This window comes from Maniola jurtina, chromosome 11 (assembly GCF_905333055.1).
Source record: "Maniola jurtina chromosome 11, ilManJurt1.1, whole genome shotgun sequence".
In the NCBI taxonomy this organism is placed as follows: Eukaryota; Metazoa; Arthropoda; class Insecta; order Lepidoptera; family Nymphalidae; genus Maniola; species Maniola jurtina.
Genome location: NC_060039.1, coordinates 6461518 through 6489478, shown reverse-complemented (window position 1 = coordinate 6489478; position 27961 = coordinate 6461518). Strand labels below are relative to the sequence as shown.

General features: G+C 34.9%; 3 protein-coding genes across 7 annotated transcripts; 1 reads left to right on the top strand and 2 right to left on the bottom strand.

The window, feature by feature from the left end:
• Positions 1-156: 156 nt before the first annotated feature.
• On the bottom strand, positions 157-19860 carry LOC123869930 (prolyl 4-hydroxylase subunit alpha-1). 4 transcript variants are annotated; one of them, XM_045913034.1, is made up of 14 exons: positions 19704-19860; positions 14670-14871; positions 13974-14119; positions 9527-9689; positions 9071-9085; positions 8923-8946; positions 7878-8059; positions 7171-7310; positions 6097-6245; positions 5172-5325; positions 4574-4798; positions 3993-4052; positions 3232-3397; positions 157-2995 (listed from the first exon to the last, which is right to left on the bottom strand). In XM_045913034.1, the coding sequence occupies exons 2-14, from the start codon at positions 14855-14857 to the stop codon at positions 2877-2879; spliced, it is 1731 nt and encodes a 576-aa protein (XP_045768990.1). In that variant the 5' UTR covers positions 14858-14871; positions 19704-19860; the 3' UTR covers positions 157-2876. The 4 variants fall into 4 exon arrangements, with proteins under 4 accessions (XP_045768990.1, XP_045768988.1, XP_045768991.1 ...); XM_045913032.1 differs by lacking the exon at positions 19704-19860 and adding an exon at positions 16644-16879; XM_045913035.1 differs by lacking the exon at positions 19704-19860 and adding an exon at positions 16776-16871.
• On the top strand, positions 170-24166 carry LOC123869932 (DDB1- and CUL4-associated factor 13). Its single transcript, XM_045913038.1, has 6 exons — positions 170-2707; positions 20486-20590; positions 20813-21357; positions 21690-21856; positions 22424-22724; positions 23827-24166. Exons 1-6 carry the CDS (start codon positions 2635-2637, stop codon positions 24076-24078), a joined length of 1443 nt encoding a protein of 480 aa, XP_045768994.1. The 5' UTR covers positions 170-2634; the 3' UTR covers positions 24079-24166.
• Positions 24167-27956, bottom strand: LOC123869933 (kelch domain-containing protein 3). 2 transcript variants are annotated; one of them, XM_045913039.1, is made up of 6 exons: positions 27436-27956; positions 26445-26910; positions 25787-25982; positions 25269-25451; positions 24508-24599; positions 24167-24474 (listed from the first exon to the last, which is right to left on the bottom strand). In XM_045913039.1, exons 1-5 carry the CDS (start codon positions 27685-27687, stop codon positions 24536-24538), a joined length of 1161 nt encoding a protein of 386 aa, XP_045768995.1. In that variant the 5' UTR covers positions 27688-27956; the 3' UTR covers positions 24167-24474; positions 24508-24535. The 2 variants fall into 2 exon arrangements, with proteins under 2 accessions (XP_045768995.1, XP_045768996.1); XM_045913040.1 differs by lacking the exon at positions 24167-24474 and having other exon boundaries at positions 24506-24599; positions 27436-27955.
• Positions 27957-27961: the final 5 nt, after the last annotated feature.

Genomic DNA, 27961 nt, shown 5'->3' with positions numbered 1-27961 from the left:
AAGCAGGCTAGCATTGTCCCGCGGCAAATATACGCCAAAGCTGTATACTATTCGCTAAGTTCGCCGAAGCGTTGGGCCAACGTATATAAGGGGCATGAGAATTGCATCTCTTATTTTCACTAAGAATTTTAAGGGATATTGAAATGTACACAGAAGTATAAAAACCAGACTTATATTTATTTAATGTACGTGATAATGATTAGTGACAGAAACTATTTTCATAAATTATATATTAATATGCTTTTTGCTTAGAGTTATGACTATACATTTTTTCGCATAAGATCTACTGTCAATTAAAGCATTAATTATAGCATAAGATCAACTCATTGCACGAAAAGTATTGTATGTATTTTATTTATTTGTATATTTTAATGCCCTAACTGATCGTAGACAACCTACATTATACATTCCTTTTCGTACTTACGTATGTAAATATTATAATAAAATTAAAATATAACAGCAATAAAAATATAATTATGGCTTAATATTACGTGTTGGGCTGTATAATACGTAAAACATAACATAAATTTCACACAAGTAAAGGTGTAATAAATGCAATAATGGCCGTAAACAATAAAATAAAATTGTATACTATTACTTTACAATTAACTTATATTATTTAATTATTATCGTTAAATCACGAATAAATATATTCGTGACAGCCTCTATAGCATTAAAAAAATTAATATACTTTTTGTGACTGTCTGTTTATGGCCGGTTTTGTAATATATGAAAAAATCATGACTTAAGAATATTTTTACTCCCTAGGAAGGCATAAAATAAAATATATATTTCACAGTGTGTAACATATGTATTCTGTTTTTAATATACAAATTGTTAAAATGTTAATTTTTCAGCTTGGCGATTGATAACTCTGCTCTTTAGCGGTAAAAGGACTCGATAAAAATTATTATAACTACCAAACAGTACGTATTTGACCAAAAAAATTAGCAGTTCTAATTTATATTACTTAGGTACTTATAAATTTCAACTTCTTAAACATGAATCTAAAAGGTTTTGCGACAAAAATACATTATCTAAAATAAATTTACATTATAATCCAGGCAATTTTAAAAAGTTTCGCTTTTCAATTTTTGATAATAGGCTTGTATGATATTCTTGCTCTACACAAAATGTCAAAAATCCTCATCAATCTGAGTGCTCAAAAGTGTATTTTTGCTTATAACAGGATTAAAAATATGTTTTAAACCATTCAACCTTGGCTTAATTATTTTTTCTACTATGTATAATGTTATAACGTCACATCTCATATATATTAAGAACAATAAAATATTTACACAAGCTGAGATTCTAATTATTTATTCGTATTTAACTGACACAAGACATAAAACTTTAATATCCTTAATAAATACAATTACTTTAAAAATACTTTGAGATAATAGCTATGTATAGGATAAATATATAGGTGTATATTACGTATAAAAATTTTCACTGGCAATAATGGCAAATTTTTTTATGGCATCAGTTTTCGTTCAAAAAATTAACTCTCATCTTGTTACCTACATAAATATTATAATTAAAAGTCTACATAGTTTTTTTCACTGGGTTCAGTTTTTAGGGTTCCGTACCTCAAAAGTAAAGAAGGAATAAGTACTTATAGGATCCTTTGCTGTCCGTTTATCTGTTGTCGAGACAATTTTTCTCGCGGACGCGTGGAGGTGTTAACTAAAAAAATCAAAATAAAATATCAAATACTTGAATCTTGGAGCTGTCCAAAATCAAGCTTGAGTCAATGCAATAAAAAGATACGCATTATATTATGACTCTAGCAAATAAATCTTCCCATTGATCTAGAATCATGACATTTGGCAAGAAGCAAAGTCTCACCGGACAAGTAAAGTAAAAATACTAAAATCGTTAATTCAGTATTTTAGTCACACAAAAATATTTTTTGCGATTACAAATGTCAATTTGTAGTTTGAGATGATAGTTTTAAACAATAAAATAATCACACGCATCTTTCCAAGGCACGGAACCCTCGGTGCGCGACTCCGACTCGCATCTGGCCGTTTTTTTTATTACTCTCAAAAACATGTCGATCATTAGTCTATTAATTAGGTATATTATGATAGAGCTGACACTCGGTTCTACACAATTCTTGAAAGGTCTAAAAGTAGTACTAACATCGCGTTTAGACTCAGGTCTAAATCATGTTTTCTACATAATATAGTATGACCATATTTTGTTTACACTTGAATATCAATTTTAAAAATAAATCTTGGGTTCTGTCCAGAATAAAATCATCCTTGTTTTGTGTATATTTGATAGATCTCCTAGAACTACGTGCACGGCGCAACCTGCTTACGAAATCGTTCGGTAATTGCGGATATAATTGCGGGAAAAAACAAGTGATCTCTGGTGTGATCTCTCTTATAATAAAACTTATAAAAACTTATATTTTTTTTAAGCTTTCTCTACTATTGTGCTAACAAAAGAGACAGACAAAATATGTCTGAAACAAAGACAATACAAGTTTCATATTTGACAAGTAAATAAAACTAGTAGGACAATTTGTTAGTGTAAACTAGAGCTTACATTATTATAATGTAAATAACGGGTACATACCACGATTAACACGATGATTTTGTTTGGTCGTTATTTCGACCCAGTTGCATGAGTCCTGCTCACGACGGGACTGCAGTGCTGCGAGAGATGACGTTCGAGCTGTCATGGGCAGTAACGAACTAACCGCTTACCTTACATTAGTCTAAGAAATTGCGTACAACCGAATAAGCATCACTCATTGTCACTTTGGGCTCAATTTGAGCGAAAAAAGCCTTATACATAGTTACCAATTTTCTTCTACAGTCCTATCATATACGCCAGTTCGTTCGCAGTAATTTGTAGAACAAGCTCTATCTGAATGTCTTGAGCAAGGGTCGCGGCAGCGCGCGGATCACACTCTCCGCCTGGTACTCGAGACCGCACGGCTTTATCAGTTCCTGTCCGCCTTGGTGGATCCATTTGTTACACACTGGAAACGAAAAAATACATAATTTAATTAATTATAAATCACTTGGAGAGTGACATACGCTCCTTTTTATCCCGGAAAATTAAAGATTTCCCTCGGAATTTTCCAAAACCTAAATCCACACGGACGAAGTCGCGGGCATCAGCTAGTAATATTATAATTATTGTGAGATTTTTTAATTGGCCCAGCTCTGTGAATACAGTGGTGCCGCTTTGCGCTACATCTGATATAGAACTCACCCCACTTTGAGCCACGCAGGACTGGGCAGGCGGCGTGGCGCGTGGCCAGGTCGCCTTCGCCGGAGGGGTGCAGGTTGAGCCAGAACACGGCCGCGCCCTTCACCGGGAACACGCTCAGACCCAGCTCCGTGAACACGGTGGCGCCGCCTTGTGCTACGTCTGACATCTAGCCAAGTAACAATAGTTGTTTAAATAAAAAAACCCTGAGAAAATAGAAAAAGATACTTTTTTTTCTTCAAATACTTTTACGAAACGCTTTCGAACAGTCAAGTGAATTTACCACAGCTGTTTCGCGATGCCATTCATCCAATCCAGAAGAATCGGCAAGAAACTCCGAGGTGTTATACAATAGTTGAAAGACGTGATGCCGCGCACTGTGTCGTTCAGACTTATACATGGGCAATAATGCGCGCTGTCCAGATAATAGTTAATTAAAATGAAAAATGATTCTTTTAAAAAAATCGATCAATTTTTATTTTGACCGATCCTCCCCGTCATCTCAAACGTCCGTAAAGAATATTATCTAACAACTACTTGTCAATTATTTCTAGCTGAAAGCGTTCTAAAAAAAGAAAATTCAAAAATGTAATAAATTATCCTCAACATTCAAATATACTAAAATAGCGCAATTACATGATAAAAATATTGTTATATGTTTGAGTTAAGAGTACTTTGATCACAAAAATGTATGTAATAACATAGACATGTGAGCCAATATTTGTCATGCACTGTTGTTATGGCGATAGATGAATGATACTCACGTAAAACAGAACTGTTGCTATCCGATTCCCGTTGGTTTCTTTGAAGACATTTTCTTGTTTCTATAACAATGAGAAAAAATTTTGATGATGATGAACCACTAACTGTTAAGGTTGACAATTTTAAATTATTAATAAATAAAAAATTACAATCAGAGAACACATTGCATTTATGGTTTGTAAGCAGGAACTACCAGAGCCTCGATAGCTCAACGGTTGGGGAGCGGATTGAATTCCGAAAGATCGGCGGTTCAAACCCCCACCCGTTGCACTATTGTCGTACCTTTTCCTGGCACAAGCTTTACGCTTAATTGGAGGGGAAAGGGGGAGTATTAGTCATGATTAAAAAATGTCATTTAGATTAGTCATGGCTAAAAAAATCGGCTAAAATGCGGTTCGTAATGACCGTCTTGTAACTCTTCCCGGTCATTATGTTTAGATCAGTGAAGTCGACCACTCGACGAGACTTGCAATAATCGGTGTCTCGTCGTACTTGAGCCAACTAGGCCTACTGATGCGATAGTGATTGGGAACTAGTTCCCTCGTTTTCATATCGTGAACTAATGTATTAGGTAGGTACTTACGCGAGCGAAATCAAAGTGCGGTTCGTAATGGCCGCCGATGCCGTAGTTCACCACTTGCAATTCTTCCGCAGACATCATATTTAGGCCAGTGAAGTCGGCCACTCGGCGAGAGACTCTTGCAATAATCGGCGACTCTTCGTCTTTGAGCCAACCCGATTTGCTGATGCGATAGTGCGCGGGAACTAGTTTACCAGTTTTTGAATCGTGAACTGTTGCACGTTTAAACTGTTGAGAGATAAGAGTACATTATTTTAAAAGCATTTCAATAGTGATAATGAGTCAATATGTTATGCGCTGAACCGATATTACAACTTCAATATATATTTTGTTTAAAATGTTGTTTCTTTATCACAGCCATGGTATCTCTCGTTACTGGATTGTGGCGAAGACGTAAGTTCATACGAGAATAGGCAAGTAAATAAAATCCATATGAATTAAATATAATATATTAGAAATAAGACAGATTAAAAAAGGATATTTTTAATTCTGACCATATATTTTATAATTTAGAAAACCCAAGACCTTAAAAATGTTCTCACAATATTCTGAGAAAATAAACATCATGTATAAGTGTTTTTATCTCAAGTTTAAAACTCACCCTTGGTTTGGCCAGTTCCTTGATATGTTCTATCTCGGAGTCACTCAAGACGTCGTGGAATAAAACGATGTCGGGATTCAAGTACTTGTATTCCATTTTGATCGGCGCCAACTTCAAGAACGGATGGTTTTCAGTTAGATATCGGCATGTTAAACTGTAAAGTTAAAATATAAACTATGTAACCTTAATGTAACCTTATGTATGTAACCTTAGTAACAGTTTGTACGTCTTGACAGCTTAGATAGATTTCCAGTATCGAAACAACGTAACTCCAAAGTAAAATGGGCCTAAACTGCCTTGGTTTAAGACCTCTGCTCGTAGCTAATACAGAAAGCGTCGTAAAAACTATGCGAAATAAAAATCGTTAGCTCTACATGGACGACTTGAAAACAAGTTGCTTATGTCTATTTTGCTATGACGTTAGTTCTGATACGAAGATTATCTGATAGATTTTATCAAATGTTGTCAAAATATGCAAACTCCCTCGTACTAAGCATGGTTTGTTAGACAATAGAATCAAGTAAGTAGTAAGTAGACCGTGCGTGTGTCGGCGAGCGCCGGCACAGACGGGGTCCATACTTGTATAATTTAACTAACTTGTTACAAATAACTACAAACTTGACACTTTGTAAAGCCAGAGAGAAAAAAAAGTAGTAAGTAATGCTATTAGCGTTTCATAAAATGAAATGGCAGATTGAGATGCAATATCTTATCTTTATGCACGCAAGCTGCTAGCAAGCACGCACGCACGCAGGCACGCACGCACACACACACGCAGGTATTCTTACAAAATATTAAAATTGCCTAAAGCGATTCGATTGCGTAGTTTTAAATTCAAAGAACGGGAACTATAATGGGACTATAACATGTGAAGCAAATAATATATTATTTAGAATGTAACAAAATATGGGAATAGTTAACATACTTTTTAGAGTTTTCACTAGATATTTCCAATTCCCCGCGGCACAAGGCTTCGTATGACTTTCTTTCCTTCTCGTACGTGGAAAGTTCCACTGGTTTCTTCGCAGTGTTATCGTCATCTATATATTCGTCTATATCCACATCTCCTGTGTCCTGTGTAAAAATGTTGTCGAAAACTTAATTTTACCGTAATAAAATTGTTTTCAAAAAAAAAACCGACTTCAAAAACCACAAACATTAAAAAGTAAAAAATAATTTTTGTTTACACGTGTAATGGATACTATGAAGTCGAGCGAGCATAATAAAAGAAACTAGAAATCTATTCATAAGTGTGAAGCTCGCCCGACTTCATACATACATTACACGTTCTACACGTGTGGAGTTCTGTTCATCTCCGAAGACATTAATCAGAACTTCACCATTTCATGGGACCACCTACAAAGTATACCCATTCAAACAAAAAAATAATCCAAATCGGTCTAGGCGTCTTTGAGAAATCGGGGAACATACATATAAAAAAAAGATTCCAACAAATTGAGAACCTCCTCCTTTTTTAAAGTCGGTTAAAAAAGAAGATTGGTCGTGCAATTCAATTTTAAAACTGTTGTTTATGTTCATGCAGCCCAATGTTAGATAGGTTGCCTGTGTCAAAAATAAGTTCTGAGTGAATAGAGGATCTTGCAAAATACGCGAACATCACGGAACATAACAAGTCACGCCCAATCATGTAACAGTGAGACTCCTTGGGAATTCTAAAAAAAAGGTTGCAAATATGGTCGAATTTTTATTTAAACATACTGAATGGATATTTCCTGTGCTATCAGGTTGGGACGAAAAGAGACACATAAATAGCTCTTGTTACGACGCAATAAAGTCCGATTCAGTTCATACAGCGTCGCGGCCTATCTAAACAGCTCCTCTTTTTATATCGCGTAAACTCTTAGCCCTTATGTAATAAGAGATACCTAATATATATAATAATACTCGTGTACCTAACACGAGTGCCTTCAAAGGGGCGCCGGTTTCTCGGGTCATATGACCAAGTGACCTTAAGCCTGCTAAAACTAAATATACCCACCCCGCGCAGTCTTCTTTTGAGATTGGCTTCCTTCTCGTCGAGGGCCTTCTTGTAGTGTGGCAGGTTGCCGCGGGCGCGGGCGTGGTCGGGCTCCAATTCCAAAAGCTTCCTCGTCCATAGCATTGCCTTTTTCACGTCATCTAAAATATTTTAATTTATTGAAGTTAAAACTTCTTTAGGCGCGTTGGGTGATTTTGGAGTGTATAAAAACTTTTAAAATTTGTAACTTAACGCAAACCGATAGGGTTCATTTTTTAATAGAATATGTCATTATGTATAGAAATAGTTACTACAGCGACAACTGTCAGAAAGTTAGTCGCTGGAAAACGTTACTTAATGATTTTCAATTAAAGCACACATTTCACTAGGTATGCCTTCTTATGGCTTTAAATTTGACTAAAATGGATAAGGTCTTTATATCAGATGGTAGTGGGACTCAAATTAATTAGCTTACAAGCTGATGGCCCCGAGTTCGTCTGCGTGGCTTTAGGTCTTTAAAAACACCGTTGGAATTCTTTAATTTTTCGGCATAAAAGTAACCTATGTCACTCTCCAGGTCTTCAATTAAACCTATGCAAAAAATCACCTCCGTTGCGACGTGATTGAAGGACACACCAACAAACCAATAAAACAACAATCAAACATACTTTCGCATTTATAATATGGGTAGTTCTGAGTCCTGACACAGCTTCGTCTTGATATCTTACCCAGCAAGTAATGCGAGAAGCTGATGTACTCTAGTATGTCGACCTCCGTGAAGGTGCGCTCCTCGTCGTCCTCCGAGTACTTGCGCAGAGCCTCCATCATCCACGCTAGCGCGTTGCTGTAGTCCTTCTCGTTGTACAACGCCTTGCCCAGCTCGAAGCAGTCGCTGGCGCTCATTGAGGTACTGCCGAACAAATTATATCAGTCTTAACGACGTTTATAGAAGACGATGGTAACCAACCGCCATTTTTGAAGCGTGCTTGTATATGTCGTTTGAATCAAAGGTGCATATAAACTCCGCGCTGCTAATCCATACTTTCATACTTTTTATAATATTACAAATGCGAAAGTCTGTCTGTCTGTCTGCTAGCTTTTCACGGTCCAACAGTTTTACCAATTTTGATGAAAGGTACAGAGTTCGTCCGCGTGGATTTAGGTTTTTTAATAATCCCAAGAGAACTTTTTTCCGGTACAAAAAGTAGCCTATGTCCGTTTCCGAGTTGCAAACTACTCGTACCTCTATATCAAATTTTGGCAAAGTCGGTTAAGCGGATGAGCCGTGATAAGGTAACGAACGGACAGATACAATTTCGCATTTATAATATTAGTGTGGAATTATGGACTAGTAATTTTTGTTTGTTTTTTGGTCTCTTGAGACACAGATTTCGAAAATAAGTCTGAAAGTTATAAATCACTCAAATACGTACGTATTACGTACTCAAATACGTACGTATGTACGAGGAATAGGTGTATTACTTTCAGCCTAAAAATTAATATTACATGATACACAAGAAGAATGTTAGGTATGTATTGAGTAGTGCTAATTTTAATATGTATAATGACTCATTATAATAATAATGCGTTGTTATTTAAAGCGGCGGTAAAAATCCATCACCATGTCACATATGAAACTGTAGAGTGCAAAAAAACGATAAATTACAAAATAAATAGGTGTCAGATCAATATAAAATATGGTAACTAACACCAGAGAAAAATTATTCAATATAACTAGCTCGAAAGATTCCAAAATTTTAAAAAGTAACTTACGACACTGCTATCCAATCATCTTTACTGTAAAAAAACTTTGAGTGAAAAAGTAATTAAAAGGATTTAGGATCATAAGGCTAAAAATAAAATTAGAATATTTCACAAAAGGATAATCAATATAAAAGGAATCTTTTCTTTCGCTACTTACGGAGTTGGCGAATCTCTGTAAAATTACATAAGACGTGGTAAATGAAAGGAGGCAACATTATGAATTTCCTTATTTAATGATAAAATTAATAGAATATCGGGAGAAAATTAATAAAAAGAATAAACAGTGTGTCAACTAATGAAATAGACAAAAAAAAAATCGATTAAATGCGAGTCAGACCCGCACACGAAGGGTTCCGTACCATTGTATAAGAAATAACACTTTTTTATTTTTTTTTATTTTCATATTATGAAAATTTTATTATTCGTTGTTATAACGGTATTAGAAATACAAATTCTGGAAAATTTTCAACTTGCTATCTATTATGGCTCACGAGACATACAGATAGCCCGCTGACAGACAGACGGACAGACGGATAGCGGAGGCTTAGTAATAGGATCCCGTTGGCACTCTTCGGGTACGGAACCCTAAATAATAAATTATTCTAATATTCACCTATAAATTACTCCATTTAGTCTTCCTTCGGAAAGATCTTTGACATCAAGATGGTAGGTGTCTTGTAGCCGTGTAAGCGCTTGCGCAGCTCCTACGAGGTCCTCTAGAGTTGGATACTTTACATCGCTGTGGTTGTTTAAAACCGTTATGTTCTTGATATATGCTGTAAAAAAAGTGTAAAGTACTTTTTATTGTAATTTTTTTTTGGGCTTCTCTAAAAACAAGAATGCTAGCGCATCGTTCCTAATCTAACCTTCAATATTAACTTATTTTATACTCATAACTCATCGTTCCCTAATCTAACCTTCAATATTAACTTATTTTATACTCATAACTATCTTAATTTAAATATTATTCAAAAAAGATACTTAGGCATAAAAAATTGGATAGGTAAAGTTTAAGCCTGACCAAAAATATAAAAAAGCTTGCTCTGGGGGCGCCACTAGTAGGTATATGGTCTATAATCTATATGTTCACTAAGTATATGGTCTTGTATTTCCACGTTCCCCGTATTCCGTAAAGCCCGTAGTACATAATATATTCTGCGGGCTTTCTGCAATATGACGAGATATTTTATTTTTCGGTCAGGCTTTACATAAAGATAAAAGATAAAGATATATAAATTATATGTATGCAAAATGTCCCTTATGGTGAGACGGCTTAGTTGTGACAACGCATACCAATCGTTGAGCTAAATCAGTAACCGAATTTGGCCTTTTTCTTTTGATAATAACTATAAATTGTAAAACCTAAGAGTCGAAATCTCGTGTTATTAGGTCGAGTGGCATGCGAAAGGATCTAAGAAGTGGAAACCCACGGCTTTGTTATTCCACAAAAACTCCTACCATTATGTGATTAATAGAAAGGGGTGGTCACGACCGTCAGCAATGAGGAATATGACTATAAAGTAGATGCAAAATGTGTACATATTATTTCCGGGTTTCAAGCCAATCTAAAAAGTTTAAAAGTCCCATACTTAAATTGATGAATTCAGGCCAACTTTTTGTGTCATGCATTCAAGCATCGTTCCGAGAGATCATCAACAAAAAAAAAGGCCAAGTGCGAATCAGACTCGCGCACCGAGGGTTCCGTACTCGGGTTTTTTTTCCGACATTTTGAACGATATATCAAAAAACTATTGTGCATAAAAATAAATAAAAATTTGTTTTAGAATGCACAGGTTAAGCCCTTTCATTTGATACACCAATTGGTATACTTTTAAAATGGAAAATACTAATTCATAAACTCATTTTTTTTTGTGATGCAACCACAACGCGGGAAGAACTCTATAGATTTTTTGACAGACACGACAGACGGAGAGACGGACGGACGGACGGACGGACAGACAGACGGACAACAAAATGTTCCTATCAGGGTTCCGTTTTTCCTTTTGAGGTACAGAACCCTAAAAACCAAAGGTTATAGCCATTGTTTTAAAGTCACATCATCAATATTACAATCACCTCACGTAAAACGAAGTTAGGTAGGTACCCACGAATTCCAAAGCTATTTATGTATTTTAATCTTACAAGGATTCACAAAAACAATGTACAATTGTAGCTTTGTTTAAAGTTTTATAAAAATGTGATAAATAGGTCAACTATGACCTGAAGTTTTTTTCTCTATCTACTGTTGACCTTATATTTTTATCAATCTTTAGGATCATAGATTTTATTTAAACATCACCCATATTTTGTGAAAGACGATAAAATATGACCCAAATACTCATCATTTACATAATTATGATAATAATAATTGTAACGTGTATTACATTGTAGAGTTGATTGGTTCGTTGTGAGTTTGTAGTGGGCTTTTCTCTTTTTTTTACAGAAAAGACCCCTCAGGGGTGGCGGATATAATATAGGTATTAGCGTCAATAAAAAGTATATTTTTATAATATTGTGGGAGCTGCTGATACTTCACACAGAAGAGACTTGCGAGCTAAAGCCTTGCCAGCCAGTAAACAGTCCCCCATACTTTCACCATGCCGCCCTCCCAAATTCGAGCATCTTAGGCCATCGCCTAGTAACTAGTTGGCCTTTATGGACGAGCCGACCCTTCACGTTAACGAAGTCGTGGAATAGATAAACCTAGCTATAAAATATAAAATTAATGAAGTCGTAATCATTATACGATTGTGTCATAATATGATAAAAGTCGTGATGCACGTTTCTCGAAGGTACTTATTGTAACTTAAGTTTTATGTGAAATCGAAAATAAACATACCTTGTGAAATAGGTAAGTAGGTATGTACATACAGTAGGTATATACTGCGTATAGTTAGGTACCTAGGTCTAATGTTTTCACAGCATGCTAATATTTCGTAGTATGAGATTTCGTAATGTTTACTATCATTATGGCAAGTTAAATACGATACAAGATGATGATGATGTGTTAAGAGTGCTAAGGACATTTATTTTTTGACATACTAGTAGTCACAGAGCCGGCTGTTAAATATCTTAGGTACATTAGGTGTTTGTTAATGTATATTATGCTACTGTAAAAGCCCTAATTTCGGTAAATCTTGAAATTTTATAGGAAAGCCCAGGATTTACTAAGTCCCACGAGTAAAATGCCGAACTGATCTTTCACCAGCATTCACTCGGTAAATCCTATAGGTTTTACCTCAGAAACATGCAAAGTCCGAATAATAACCAACCAGATCGCGAATTATGCTCATTTTTAGACTTCCGTACCTCAAAAGGAAAAACGGAACCCTTATAGGATCACTTTATTGTCTGTCTGTCTGTCGTGTCTGGCAAGAAAACTTTCAAGGTACTTCCTGTTGACCTAAAATAATGAAATTTGTAAGGCAGGTAGGTCTTATAGCAAGTAAAGAAAAAAATCAGAAAACCGTGAATTTGTGGTTATGTCATACCAAAAAATTTAAAATGTGATAACGATAAAATTAATTTACTAAATCACATATAGAAGGCGCAGACCATTATTAACTCGCAGAGTTCTACATAAAAGTGTCAAGTATATCTTGTACTGTGGTACGGAACCCTTCGTGTGCGAGTCCGACTCGCACTTGTCCGGTTTTTAAATCGTACCTATACAATATTATGCATAACTCGGTGACAGTTACCTTTTTCATACCTACGCGTTTTATTTTTAATTTTCGTCATTCCGTCACCGTTAACTACAATTTATCAAGTAGTTTTCTTGTTTAGTTTTTATATACAAATACATATTTATGATAAGTATCTTAAACGTTATATATTAACTTATTTATTAATCGCATAAAAATGCACCCATCTGGATTGCACTTATAGTTTTAAAAGCTTAAATTAAATATTGTTGAGAACTTATGCTAATATTATAGCGAGAAAATCCTTGAGCAGTGGTAGGTATTTTACAATCTTCTTTAATAAAATGTCAAATGTACACACAGGTGTTCTGTGAATGTACATTATCCTTCCTACTATCAACTACTAATATAATAAATGTGAAGCTGTATCTGTCTAATCTCTCGATTTGCTAGCTGACTTACCCTAACTGTTTAATAGTTTTTGACGTTCGACCATCATCTCAGGGAAAAACATAGACTACTTTTTATCCCGGAAAATCGGAATTCCCGCGGGATTCTCAAAAACCTAAATTCACGTGGATAAAGTCACGAGCATTATATATTTGGTACAGAGATAATTTGCATCCTGAAGATATCCATAGGCTGGCTACTTTTGTCTCGGACAGTCAAAAAGTTTAAAAAGATATATAAATCCACGTGGACGAAGTAGCAGGCATCAGTTAGTTCCTTATAAGTTGGCAATATATTGATACCTATCACGAAAATTATGCAGTTGACCCGGACCCCCGCTTGAGTAAGAGACCTAATAGATATAAACTTCATATACGGTACACGACTAGATGTTGCCTGCGATTTCTTCCGTGCATTTAGGTTTGTAACAAACTCATTGTCCGTCTTCAGGATGCAAGCTATCCATGTACCGAGTAAATGAAGCCCACAATGCAACTTCATCTACGTGGGTTTAGGTTTTAAAAGCCCATGGGAAAGTTTCCATTTTTTTCATGTTTTTATTTTTTCAATTTTTGCCAATTTTTAATTTTTTCAATTTTTCCGGGACCAAATAGCCTATGTCCTTCCTAGGAACGCAAACCTTTCTGTATCAAACGTCAAAACCTCGTTAAACGGATATGGACCGCGGAAAGCGAAAACTAGCAGACAGACAGATAGACACACTATCGCATTTATGCACACAATTATCATAATTTTGAGAAAATATTACCTGCTATAAAAAACGAAACTAAAGAATATTTTTTGTTTAAGTATTTATAATATCATGTCATTTACTAATTTATCATTTTGATCTGATGTTGTGTTCCTCGTAAATTCGAAGTTGTCATGCGAAGCAGTTTTATTGATCATGCATAAATTTTATGTGCCGAAAGAGTTAATATCTTTAAAGGCTTTATCATCTCATACCTGTTCCGGCTACGATGTTCTTTTCAATTAAATCCAAATCTGTCGTCAGTCTCTTTATCAAAGTAAAAGCATTTATTGGATTACCCAAATAGTTGGGTATGTCATCCATTGCTTTCTCGTGTTCATTTCTGTACTTAATTAGATGCCTGGAAAGAAGAATCAGTGATGAATTCAATACATAGTAGCCCACAGTTATTAAAAAAAGTATTTTTTTTTTTAATATTTTTTTAAGTCTTGGATCATGCTAAGATTTATATAACTCCTCACCAAAGTAAAATAAGTTACTGATTTATAAAATGTTGATTTGATTTTGAATCTCATTTTTTTTCAGAATGCTGCTGCAATCGACTGATTTTTATGTGTATCTGTGGCGAACGGAATAAATATCGAGGAATGGGAACATAAAGTTTCCATTTCTCGACAGTCTCTAGGCAAGGCTCAGAACAGCATACAGGATAGAAGCTTCAGATCTCTTTATGGCTTTGGAGCCTGAAACACCCTATCTTTGTAAAAATGAGTTTGTTCGTCAAGAAACAGGAGTCAAAACGTATCTATTGACCAATGACGGAGATATTATTACCGGGACTCGTCATTACATTATAGTGTAGGTAGGTATATATAGGAGGTCTTTGACTGGATAGGTATTCAATGTCTCCATGTATTTTGGGCAAGTTTTTCGTTCATAAACATAAATACCTCTTTAAAATGGATAGCCTCTTTTCCTCCTTGTTGATATAATCGTCTAAATCATCTATAATCTTCCTGTGTGTCTCTAATAACGGCTCTACCTCAGATATGGCAGTGAACAGTTCCCCTCTCGTAAATGTCCACAAATTTAATGCGATGAAACATATAACATACGAAATCTTCACCATAGAGCACATTGCGCAGGCCGTTTCTGTAACAAGGAAAGCATTATTGAAGACTAGCTGATGCCCGCGACTTCATCCTCATGGACTACACAAAATTTCAAATCCCTATTTTTACCCCTTTAGTGGTAGAATTTTCAAAAATAATTTCTTAGCGGATGTCTACGTCAGAATAGCTATCTGCATGCCTTTCAGGCCGTTACACAGGCAGTAGTTTGAGCTGTGCGTTGATGATCAGTCAGTTAGCTTTTCCTTTCATATATTTAGATTGAAAATACATAATATAATGTCATCGTCGGAAAGAAAAGAATAGTAGGTAAGTATCTAGAGCGCAAATGATAATGACAATAGCAAGCGTGTGTTATAAAAAATATCCAATTATTTCGTCGGAGTTTATCTAGGACAAATACCTATTGACCATCGAGTTCATTTTGAATTGATTAAATGGTGCTATCTTGCTTGCTTCATTTAAATGTATCAATATCATAGCTGGCTAGGCGTAATCAGCATAGTTTCAAGTAGTTTCTGCTAGGCATACGGCATATTACTGAGCTGGAACCATTTTTAGATTGTGCCACACATGACAAGCTTTATCCTGGTTTATTCGAATTTCGAGCATAAGTTTAAATGCTCAAGTAAGCACGACCCTTAACTTGTCTACCATAATAATTATTTATGGTAGGGTTATGGTCCATAATATAGGTAGGTACTTGTCTTGACTGATTGATGTATCAAGACACAACCTAAGCCACTGGGGGTTAGAAACCTAGACATATCCTATGACGTAGGATACTTCACTAAGAATTTTGAAAATATGGTTAGGCAGGGGATGAAAGTTTGTATGAAAGTCCATCATTTTTCTAATTTTATCTAAGAGAATGTATATTTGGGTTTTTATCACAATAGTAGGCGAATTTATAGATGCCCTTACTTTAATTATGCTCTATTAATTGTCCGCCCGTAACTTTATTCAGTTGTAAATGAATAATTCTTGATTTTACTAAAATATGCTTACAATATTATCAGGTGTCTATATTATTCTATACTACATTATTGTTTTTAGTGCTAGACATCAGTTAGCAACTTATTAATTTTGCAACCTATTTGCTGTTTTCTCCGCTTCCAAATTTCACTGCCGATTTAAATACCTACTACCGTTTTCGAAAATTCTACTGGGTCCGAAGCCGGAGCGGTTCAGCTATAGTAAGTAAAATATAAATGTTATTCCCAATTTTGTACGTATATACATATATGACATAATGTACATAGTACGATAAATATAGGTACTTCACAAACTAATAGCTGTGCTAATAGTTAGTACTAATAATAATTAGAAAGCACAGTAAATTGACAAAAGAATTATTCATAGAAGACTAACAAATCAACCAATTTATATTTAATTGAACAAATATGTAAATGATAACATTTTATGGTATGGCTACTGTATCTATGGCGGCAGGACAACGCATATATTCAATTATGGTCCATAAAAATCTAGCGTGTTATGTAATATAATAAAATTAATTAATTTTATTTGTAGGTAGTAGATACGGAGATACATAAATGGCGATATAATCTTTCTAACGAGATCTCAATTTTTTTTAATTTGAATCGGTGATTCAATTTAATGTGGTACTAATTGATTCATGATGGTAGGCCGAATTATAAATTTTTTATGGTTGGAATAATGGAATAAGTTACACTAATTAAATAATAAATACATATAAATTCATACTTAAAATTATATTAAAATACCAGCATAATAGTTACTTTAACAGTTTAAAAAAATTGCCATACGTACGTGAATGTGGTTCGTCTTAAATTATTACTTTTTAATATCACTATTAAAATATCACGCACAACAGAATCAATCTAAGCTTATCTTTAACCAACAGTTCAAAAAGTCACACGTAGCAAAAAAAAACATTCATACGAAATCAGTAGTGACTTCCTTCATCCGGCGGCAACATACGAGCAATGAAGACTACGTGCGCCAGCGCAACACCCAGACCGGGTCAACGGACAAATAAACTTTGCGCAGAAGCTAGCGACAAACCACTGACCTTATCTAACTATGATACGATGACGTTATATTAATAATACACATACAATCGAGATAGTTCCGAGTTTCACATCCCGAGCTTTGCCTTTATGGATTCTAACTTTATGTCCAAACTAGCTGATGCCCGCGACTTTGTTGTTTGAACTCATTGATTTTCCGAGATTAAAAGTAGCCTATGTGTTAATCCAGCGTATAACCTATCTCCAGTCCAGATTTCAGCCAAATCCGTCCAATAGTTTTTGCGTGAAAGATTAACAAACATCCATACATCCATCCATACATACAAACTTTCGCGTTTATAATATTAATTAGTAGGATTGACGTTCATATCTATCTAGATACCTACTTATAACAAAACTGTACTGAACGCTTTCTGAAAGCCGGAAAGCAGCATATATCAGAAACGAAGAAGCGAATCGCTTCGTGCGAGTCCGTGGAATTTAGTTTTTTTTTAAGAATATTAGCCATGTTAATCATGACTGACATTCCCCTTTCCCCTCTAACTACGCGTAAAGCTTTTGCAAAGAGTAGGTGCAACACCGTTGAGTTATCGAGGTTTCGATATGAGGGTGCAGAGTACAGACCTTTGCGATGCTGGCCGCGCGATTAGCATGGCGAGGGGGAACTAGATCGAAATAGCTCTTTAGCACAAGTTCTCCTCTACAACAACGAAAGGCAGGCAATCTTGCGCCGATGTTCTATCTAATCTTTGAAGCTTAGAATTGATCAGCGTTTCTAAGTCTTCTGATGCGACGGATTAGGATAATACAATTAACTTTTTGTGGTAAAATAATTGGTCTCATACAAAAATTATAAGTAATCAAGCAATTTTCACGAAAAGAGAAATTACTTAACAGTAAGTTGGTCCGTTTTAAAAATGTGGTAAGTATTTAAAGAAGTGTAAATTAAAAATTTATAACACCAACAAAGTGAAGGTTACAGTAACTAGAAAAGAGCTGATAACTTTCAAATGGCTGAACCGATTTTCTTGGGTTATAGCTAAGAATACTCTCGATCAAGTCAGCTTTCAAACAAAAAAAAAACTAAATTAAAATCGGTTCATTAGTTTAGGAGCTACGATGCCACAGACAGATACACAAACACACAGATACACACGTCAAACTTATAACTCCCCTCTTTTTGGGTCGGGGGTTAAAGATATATATACCTAATGGTTATGTTCACCAAGTTGAATTAGCTCATGCATGACATAGGTACTTAAAGCCTGGAACTGACCTTAGATGCGCCGAATTGAACCAAAACGCGTTGATTATTTGTAACAAACGAATTTGATTCGGTGCACTGCGTAGTACCTAACTAAACATAATAATGGAAAAACGAAAACAAAGACACCCACGTACATAATACACCCATCTATCAGGATATCATGAGTAGATAGAGATTCATATGGAAGCACAAATGTATGAAACCTGGTTGAAAATTCCGAGTACCCATATGCCAGAAGATTATATACATACAAATATGCAAAATAAAAAAAATCCCTGCTATTCTGTTCTGATAGTAACATCAATATGATTCACAAAGACATACACAGAATGAGTACTTAACAAATTGAATACCCACTCATAAAATACCAAAAATTTGTATTTTTATACCTAATATTCAAAGCAGCATCTTATTTGCTTATAAAGCAGTAGAATGAAAAACCAGTTTAAAGGGTTCAATATACTTACTCAATTAAAATTCAAAGGATCTGAATAAATACATATAATCAATCTATATATAATATATACAATTTTAACACAATTTTTAATAAAACATACTTTATAAGGTATATCCAGACCTAATGATAGATGAAATGAATATATTTACTTAATAATTAATAAATATAAGGTGTATGTACACGCTTGGTGTCTAATTTAATTTTCATTCAATTTCTCCATATTAAGTACAGTAGAGACTTGATTATCCAGACCTCGCTCATATGGATTCGCGATTATCTGGATTGCCAACCGACCAATTGTTTGCAACGCACATATATGCCGAAATTTTATGTTTCTAACTAGTTTAGTTTTTGAGATAGTTTTTGGTTCGCTGGGTTGGTTGGTATATAGACAGTACAAAGATTGATACACGAAGACTGCCACCAAATACAATCGATAATGTCAGTACAGTCTAATAATAATCTACAAACTAACATAATCCATTTATGATTTGGCTTAGTTGTAAAATATTATATATCTACATATAATAATAATATTATATTTTACATTTTTATTTTAATAATTTTAAACTGTTAACTGACTAAGTCCAAGCCATGTTTATATGGGTCCCTAACCTGAAATAAAATGATTTTATTTATTTAGATATTTATACCCCCAGGCACAAACTGACAACTTTGGAAGCCCCCATTTCTTTATTTTTTAGAAAAAAATACATTCATACTCTACTCAATAAGCTCTAAATACAACTCTAGTCACGTCACATTCTAGGGCAAAAAATAATAATTTTCATGTATGTGAGCCGAGCGAGAATTTCTAATTCAAATTGGTTTTGGGTCAACAACCAACATTTTACATAAAATGTCAAAATTTCAGGTTTGGATGGTCAGGTTCAGAATAGACAGCACAATGACATTAATAGGGCTCCGTTTTTACCCTTTGGGTACAGAACCCTAAAAACCAAAAATCTAGGGGGTCGAAGTTGCAGGCATCAGCTGTTTACATAGAAGACGCAAGTCAAAGCTCTTGCTTCTTATACAAGTTCTTATAATGAAGATAAACTCAAAAGGGGTAGGTGCATAAATTGTAATATTTATTTAGTCTTTGTTTTACTTACCGGAGTGCCCGATTCAGCTGAATAGCTGAAATGTTCTATATACCTATAAACTAGGTATTTATTAATTAATAAATAACAAAACAATCACCAACACTGAATAATAAAAACAATACAAAAAGTTACCAATAAATCTTCAATAAATCAATTTTTAAATTTGTCTTTTTGTATTGAACTTTTTTTTTAAAGAAATTGACGTTGACCACAGATATAAAACTATATTTTGAAAATGATTCATTTTTTAATTTGGACGCGGACCCATTTTGACATTGACAGGAGTTAATGTCAAATTGTAAAAAATATCCACACTGACCTACTGACTATACAAATACGCTGGACCTGTGATCGCAGAACTGTTTTAGATACAAGTTTCTTTCGTCTTTTGATAGTAGAGTTAGCTTGAGCTGTTATGTATGATATTAGAAGTGAGCGTACTTGGAACTAAATGTTAGTGACAAGATATCTGTCAGCACTGTTCTTCACGAAGAGCATTGGACACAAAGTGTCAATTCTCATTCTCGGAACCAAAGGGTAAGCTCGGTGAGGTGCTCAGAATTATTGGTAGTCAGCATAAAAAATTGCTGCCATTTTGCATTGTACACCTTTTCCAGCATACTTGTATATTTCCATTTCAGTGAGTTGTCATATTTTCTCTATGGTTTCATCTGAGCAACTTTTGTTTCTGGTCGGTGAGCCCGGGCTCTAATGATAAACACGTTCTTTTCTTGTGAATTTTTTGATTTGCGGTTGATTTTAGTTTCTGGCTTCTGTTGTTGAATAATTTGACGGCCAGAAATCAGATTGCTGCACAATGTCGAACGTAAAAATCAAAGTAATAAGTCGAAATCCAGAGGACTATTTACGAGCTACAAAAAGGGATATACATAAACGTAAGTGTAGTTCCCTGACACTAATTATTATTAATTAATAAGTTGAATTAAAAACAAAATAATGTACCTAATATTTCCGATTCTACATTTTTATTAAGAATTCTTTATTGCTCACACAAACATATATACAAAAATACAGAAAAAACAGTAACTTTAAATGAGCGGTACTTTAGGTAGCTACTTATATTTTTTAATATATAACCTCCAAAATATTTTTTTCAGTACCTAGAAATTATGATCCAAGTCTCCATCCATTAGAAGGACCACGTGAGTACGTGAGAGCTTTGAATGCAGTTAAACTGGAAAGAGTATTTGCCAAGCCTTTTATAGGCAATTTGGATGGTCATTCTGATGGTGTATCGAGTTTGGCCAAACATCCAAGTAGATTGGCAGTGTTGGCGAGTGGCGCATTTGATGGCGAAATAAGATTATGGGACTTGGCTAGTAGGAAGTGCACTAGACATTTCACAGCTCATGAAGGTTGGGTCCGCTCTTTATGTTTCACTCCAGATGGCAAACATTTTACGAGTGTTGGTGATGACAAAACCATTAAAACTTGGAAATCAGCAGTCCTAGATGAGGAAGATGGAGAACCTACAAATACACTTTTGAGTATGTCTGTTGTGTCAGGTATCACACACCACAGGTCTAAGCCTATATTTGCAACCTGCGGTGAACAATGTCAATTATGGGAAAGTACAAGGAGTGAACCTGTTAAAGTATTCAAATGGGGAGTGGATAGCCTTCATCATGTGGCTTTCAATCAGGTATTATTTATTGAAGAACATGATTTTCATTAGCATTAGTTTAGTGTATTTTGATTGTTAACTATTTTGTCCTTCCGAATTCTTATATTTCTAATATTAAACAATAGAGCAGAATGATAGAAATTGTCTTTGAATGAAAGCAGCTATAATTACTAGCCTAACTTTCTTACATGCCTATTCATTATTTTTTTTGTTGTGCATTTAATTAAAAATTGTGTAGGGTACATTCTGTTTTTTAATATACAATTACTTATTTTAAACAAGATTTGTCAATTTGTTTGAATTTTCTATAGTTTTATTATTATTCTGATATAAAACAAAACATCTTGCAGGTGGAAACCAACCTACTAGCATCATGTGCGAGCGACAGAAGCATCATACTGTATGATTTTCGTGAGTCTGGACCTTTAAGGAAAGTTGTAATGGAACTGAGATCTAATGCTCTCTCCTGGAACCCAATGGAAGCATTTATATTTACTGTAGCTAATGAAGATTATAAGTTAGTAATAGTATCATATTTATTTGCATTCATTAAAATATGGTACAAAATTCATCCATATATCTGTCACTACTCACTACCCATATTAATAAATGCGAAAGTGTGTTTGTTTGTCCTTCAATTTTGCATGATTTTTTGCAAGGATATATTTAAAGCCCAGAGAGTGACAATCGCTATTTTTTCCCAAAAAATTAAAGTTCCAAAAAGATTTTAAAAACCCAAATCCACGAGTTGAAGTCGCAGCTAGTATAAGTAAATGCGAAAGTGTGTCTGTCTGTTGGTTAGCCTTTTATGGCCCATCTGTTAACTGTTTTTCATGAAATTTGATACACTAATAGCTATCATCTCAGTGAAAGACATGATTTTTAAATAACCTTAATGCATATGGACGTAGCAGTGAACATCATTTATTTGGCACTGAGATAGCTTGCATCCTGGAGATGAGCATAGACTACTTTTTATTCTGAAAAATCAAAAAGTTTCCACAGGTTTAAAAAAAACTAAATTCAGGAGAATGAATCCTATCTAGTAGTTCTATAATAAAAAGTTATATTTTCTATTTTTCAGTTTATACACATTTGATGTAAGGAAATTGAAACAACCAGTAAATGTGCACATGGACCACACATCTGCCGTCATAGATGTAGATTATTCACCGACTGGCAGAGAATTTGTTGCAGGAAGTTATGATAAAACAGTTAGAATATTTGAAAGTCTGAAAGGCCATTCAAGAGATGTGTACCACACTAAGAGAATGCAAAGACTCACTTGTGTGAAGTGGTCTTTAGATAATAAGTACATATTGACTGGGTCTGATGAAATGAATATAAGAATGTGGAAAGCTAGAGCATCCGAAAAACTTGGTGTTGTAAGTATTGATAGATTTCTTAAGAAAAAAATTTTTGCTGTATCTTGGGATTTGACTGAAGCTGGGTTTTGAGTAAGTCCAATGATATAGTCCTTTAAATTGCAAAAGATTTGTCCTGAATCTTGATCAGTTGCATAAACAATATCTGCCTGTAGTATATATGCAACTGATCATAATCGAAAATCTCAATTTTCTTAAGTCCTACTGTTTGCAATGTACTCTCAGAACTGAGGCTTGTAACCCCTTCCATTAGTCACTTAAGAGTAGGAGTTTTCATCATTTCCACCACCAAATTATCATTACTGAGAACTGGTCTCCCCTCTGAATGAGAAGGAGTAAGGTCATAGTCTTTTTTTTTCTCTCTCGTCTGGCTTTACACACAGATTAGCCAATGTCAAGTTTGTAGTTATTTACAAGTTAGGGGAACTATATAAGTATGGACTTCGTCTGTGCCGGCGCTCGCCGACACACGCGCGGCGCCCCTCTAGAGCACAGTCAGTTCCACCACCAAAACACCAATAAAACACAAAAACCGGCCACCCTCAACAAAAAAACACTAAAAAGGCACCGCACGCGCGCCAGCAAACGCCAATACAGACGAAGTTCAGGTCAGTCTACACACCATTGAGAACATTGTGTAGAACTCTCAGGGATACAGGTTTCTTACAATATTTTCCTTCACCATTAGCAAATAATATTTAATTGCTTAAAATTCACATAACTCTGAAAAGTTAGATGTATGTGCCTCTCGATAAGAAGATATCTTTTTTTTTCTCGTCTGGAGGTGATATCTTAACCATTAGGCTGTTACTGTTTTTAGGGTTCAATAACTCAAAAGGAAAACGGAACCCTGAAAAGATAACTTTGTTGTCTGTCCGTTCAATTTTCAAAGTAAGATAACTATACCAAGTGGGGTATCATATAAAAGAGCTTTACCTGTACATTCTAAAACAGATTTTTATGTATTTTTATGCATAATAGTTTTTGACTTATCGTGCAAAATATCGGAAAAATACCAGAGTACGGAACCCTCGGTCCCCGAGTCTGACTCGTACTTGTCCGGTTTTTTAATAATTATGTATGTTACTATTTTTCTTTTCAGCTCAAACCACGTGAACGCACAGCACTAAATTATGCGGAGGCCTTGAAAGAGAAGTTCAGCAGCCATCCACAAATTAAAAGAATCGCACGTCATAGGCACGTGCCTAAGCATATAATGAACGCTCAAAAGGAGCTTAAAACTATCAGGGATAAGAACAGGCGTAAGGATGCCAATAGACGTACACACAGTAAACCTGGTGCTGTGCCATTTGTTTCCGAACGCAAAAAGCATGTTGTCAAAGAAGATCAATAAAACAATATTATGTTACTATAAATAGAGTTTAATACTTCTATAATCTATATTTTTAATGAGAAGTTATAAGTAACAAGGTTTTCACTGATGTGGTTTTTAATTAACTATTACAAAATTAAAATAAATAGATTGGTGTACAGATTTTATAAGTATCCTTTATATCAATCCATACTTATAAAGTCTGTTCTCTTTTTACGTCTATCCACTTAACCGATTTTGATGAGACGTCGATTGCGTAATTTAGATGGGCATAGGCTACTCTGTCCTGGAAAGACAGTTCTCGTGGGATTTTAGTATAAAAATCAATTGTCCATGATCAACCATAATATTTTAAATAGAACAATCCAAGCATAGCTCTATGATTGTTGAGTGCTCAAGTGCTTATAAAGATGTTCACTTTGCTGTAGCTGTAGGAGTTTACATCATCAGTGTAGCTGACTGGCAACTTTAACAAAAGTCATCCAGACTGATTGATAGTCCTGCTGATGTAATTCGGTAACGTCATAACCCTTATGTCAAATCTGAAAATAACAATTTTTTTTTTCTATAAAGGTGAAACAACAGTAGATTCTATTGTGTACATCATAAGGTTAAAATCACTGAAATGGACATTATACAAGCACGCTGCCACACAAAATGACAGTTATTATTTGTGCGCATTCAAAATGCTCCACTGATTATGCCGAGAAGATGAATTAACAATGTATCAAATGGTCTTCATGTTGACTGATGTCTCATCACTAACATTTAGCTAAGTAAACGTAGACAAATGCCAGTACTAAGCAATCCAGTGTAGGTACTTGTATTAGTAGAGATCAGTGTAAAAATCCATACTCAATATTATTATAAATGCGAAAGTGTGTCTGTCTATCTGTCTGCTACCTTTTCACGGCCCAACAGTTAAACCGATTCTGACGAAATTTGGTACAGGGTTAGCTTAATCCCGGGGACGGGCATAGGCTACTTTTTATCCTGGAAATTCAAAGAGTTCCCAGGGGATTCCCAAAAACATATCTGCTTAACCGATTTGTATGAATCTTGGTACCGAGGTTCGAAGCTTGCGTCCCTGTTATTGACATAGGCAACTTTTTATCCCAGATAATCAAAGAGTACCCACGGGGTCTTTAAAACCCTAAATCCACGCGGACGAAGTCGCGGGCATCCTCTAGTACATAATATAATTAACTCACATAATATCGTCTGGTAGTGAAGAATGGTCCAAGTTGTATTCTAGTACTGCAAGTATAGCCAATGTCTTCAGTGTAGGTGAATAGTCTAGGACATGCAAATCACTATTGTCAATTAATCTCTCCGGATTATCGTCAGAGTCATCAAATTGCCTGATTCCGATGTAATTGTGGTGGTTGCAAGGGCTGTAAAAATACATCTTAAAATGTAATACATTTATTTTCCTGTATATTATTACTTGATGATGTCTGCGATTTGGCGTGGATTTAGGTTCTTAAGAATCCTCTGGGAACTAGTTGTACCAAATTTCGTCAAAATCCACGCGGATGAAGTAGCAGCATCATCTAGTTTCTTTTATGATAGTACGGAACCCTTCGTGTACGAGTCTGACTCGCACTTAACCAGTTTTTATCATTTAAACTCGGCGTTTGACGTTTATGGTTGAAATTGTTATAATACTATGCTGTCGAAGTCGTGGGTGTCAGCTAGTATATTAATATACATTCAACTTATAGCACACCTTGTTCCTCCAAATAGGTAAACTTTATCCTTATAATTCAAACATTGTTGACGCCTCCTCGGACAAGGTCCAACTCCTTGGACATTCAGTTGCTCCCAATAATTCCCCTTTATTGAATATCTGAACACATCATTAAAGTGGGTTTTTGTTTTGGCATTTAATCCACCAAAAATGTACATGTAGTCATTGTATAACCCTGGAAAATAAAATTAACATATCATTAACAATATTCATTAACTCATTTAAATATAATTGAAATCTACTTATTTCCTATTGTGCTCTTCTTTCATTGAAATACATGACATAATCCAAGTTAAAGGAGAATGTTGTAATGTAATGTAAAAATTGCAGCTAAATCAGCAAACAAGTAGTTTTGGAGGAAAATGTTAACAGATATACACTTATAACACTGGCTTAATTCTCCAGATTAAAGTCTAGGCAGTTATAAAACTGTGACACAGATGATGAATGGAGAAAGTTGCACCATAAAAGTTCCATTTTTATCATGGTACAGAACCCTAAATAAGTTTTATAGAAAACTCAGAGACACCTGCTTAAGTTAAAAAACTCACAAGCCTTGGTATTTGGTATAGATACATAATGTTTTAACCACTAGGCCCTCACAACTATGTGTAATAGAAAATGTGAAATTATTTACAAGCAGAATGACTTCTTCTGGGTTCTGGCCATGTACCATTAGCTTTAACATTAACCCATGTTTCAGTGATAGTATCAAGATAATAAACATGTGGGCAGTATATTTCATCATCAGAATTATATGGACCATTTACATCTCCTCTTCCTCCATATATGTACATTCTGTCATTATATGCAACAGCTGTGTGAAAGTCTCGATGGCATGGTGGAGTGCCGTGTGTGTTAATATAGGTCCATTGCATTGTATCCAAATCTAAGCAGTGGACATCTTGGGTATATTGGTCAAAGATATATTCAAATCCCCCGAAAATGTACATCTTGTTCTTGATAATGCAAGCAGAATGTCCGTCTTTTGCATAAGGCACCATACCAGTCACTGGAGGTGTGCTCCATTTTAACTTCTCTGTATCAAAACAAGACAGTTTGTCACATGCTACCACATTGTTTCTGCCACCCCACATGTATACCTTAAAAGAGAAATAATTATGACTAACAAAAGTCTGTGACAAATGCAACACTCACAATGCAATACAAACTATGCAATAATAGTTTGTAATTGCATTTGCATCAATTATGAACTATTGTTGTAGTTGTTTTCTGAAAATTCCTGGAATGAAGTGCTAAATTCTAGTGATGTGGACACTGCTGTTTTATTTACTTTAGTGAAACCCTAATAGTCTGTTTGACAGCTGGCCTAAAAATGATTTACCAGTATCCAGTTTGGTTTGCAATGACAATATGTGAGGAGCCTAGATCAGTTTTTACTTAACATCTGCATGGTGCATGGGCGGTTGAATGACCAGGACGTTAAAAAAAATATGCTAAATTACTCAGAGGAACATTTTTTTCTGTAATGTGGTAACTGGTAGCAACCCATGCATGCATAGTCAAAGCCTTCCACAAGAGTAGAGTAAAGCCAATTTTAGTGTAGGTAGGATATTTTTTATATTGTGTTGTGGGCGACTTCAACTTAATTTGTTTTAATAATTTACCTTGTGTCCATATGCAACAGCAGAGTGGCCATATCTTTGATAGGGCAAAGGTACCACTATATCGCGTTTCGTATATCTCACAGGCTTCCACCTCAGTGTTGTTGTGTCCAGCACATGAATTGGAATTGGATCCCAATCTTTATACTCCTCTGATGAGCAGTACCCACCAAACGAGTATATCTTGCCTTCAATGCATACAGCCGCATGGTTAACACGTCTAGGACCACCTTCAATATGCACTGTCCATCTCATTCTGAATTTAATTTTTCCGTTTAAATTAAATAGAACATCGCAAATTATACCCAAACATTCCACAAAGCACTAATTATTTAAAGATGTATTTTTACTTTTTGCAACTCATAAAATGTTACCGAACAAAATTAAATTTTTTATTTTGAATATTTATTGAGTAGGTACCACGTGTAATGCGATCGATTCAACAAATTCACCATACATAACTCTTTGAAATTCACAATAAATAAAATCACAATTTCGCAAAAAATTATGACAGCAAGATGACACTTGA

Bases quoted from the DNA above. Each gene is read 5' to 3' on its own strand.
- LOC123869933 (XM_045913039.1), bottom strand. From the start codon at position 27,687: ATGAGATGGACAGTGCATATTGAAGGTGGTCCTAGACGTGTTAACCAT. The intron at 26,911-27,435 runs GTAAATTATTAA...TTCTCTTTTAAG, and splicing joins CTGTTGCATATGGACACAAG to GTATACATGTGGGGTGGCAG. The intron at 25,452-25,786 runs GTGTGCTATAAG...GTATTTTTACAG, and splicing joins TACCTATTTGGAGGAACAAG to CCCTTGCAACCACCACAATT.
- LOC123869932 (XM_045913038.1), top strand. From the start codon at position 2,635: ATGAGTCCTGCTCACGACGGGACTGCAGTGCTGCGAGAGATGACGTTC. The intron at 2,708-20,485 runs AACCGCTTACCT...TTGAATAATTTG, and splicing joins GTCATGGGCAGTAACGAACT to ACGGCCAGAAATCAGATTGC. The intron at 22,725-23,826 runs GTAAGTATTGAT...TTTTCTTTTCAG, and splicing joins CATCCGAAAAACTTGGTGTT to CTCAAACCACGTGAACGCAC.
- LOC123869930 (XM_045913034.1), bottom strand. From the start codon at position 14,857: ATGTGCTCTATGGTGAAGATTTCGTATGTTATATGTTTCATCGCATTA. The intron at 3,398-3,992 runs GTGAGTATCATT...TTACTTGGCTAG, and splicing joins TAGCAACAGTTCTGTTTTAC to ATGTCAGACGTAGCACAAGG. The intron at 2,996-3,231 runs GTGAGTTCTATA...TTTCGTTTCCAG, and splicing joins CCTGCGTGGCTCAAAGTGGG to TGTGTAACAAATGGATCCAC.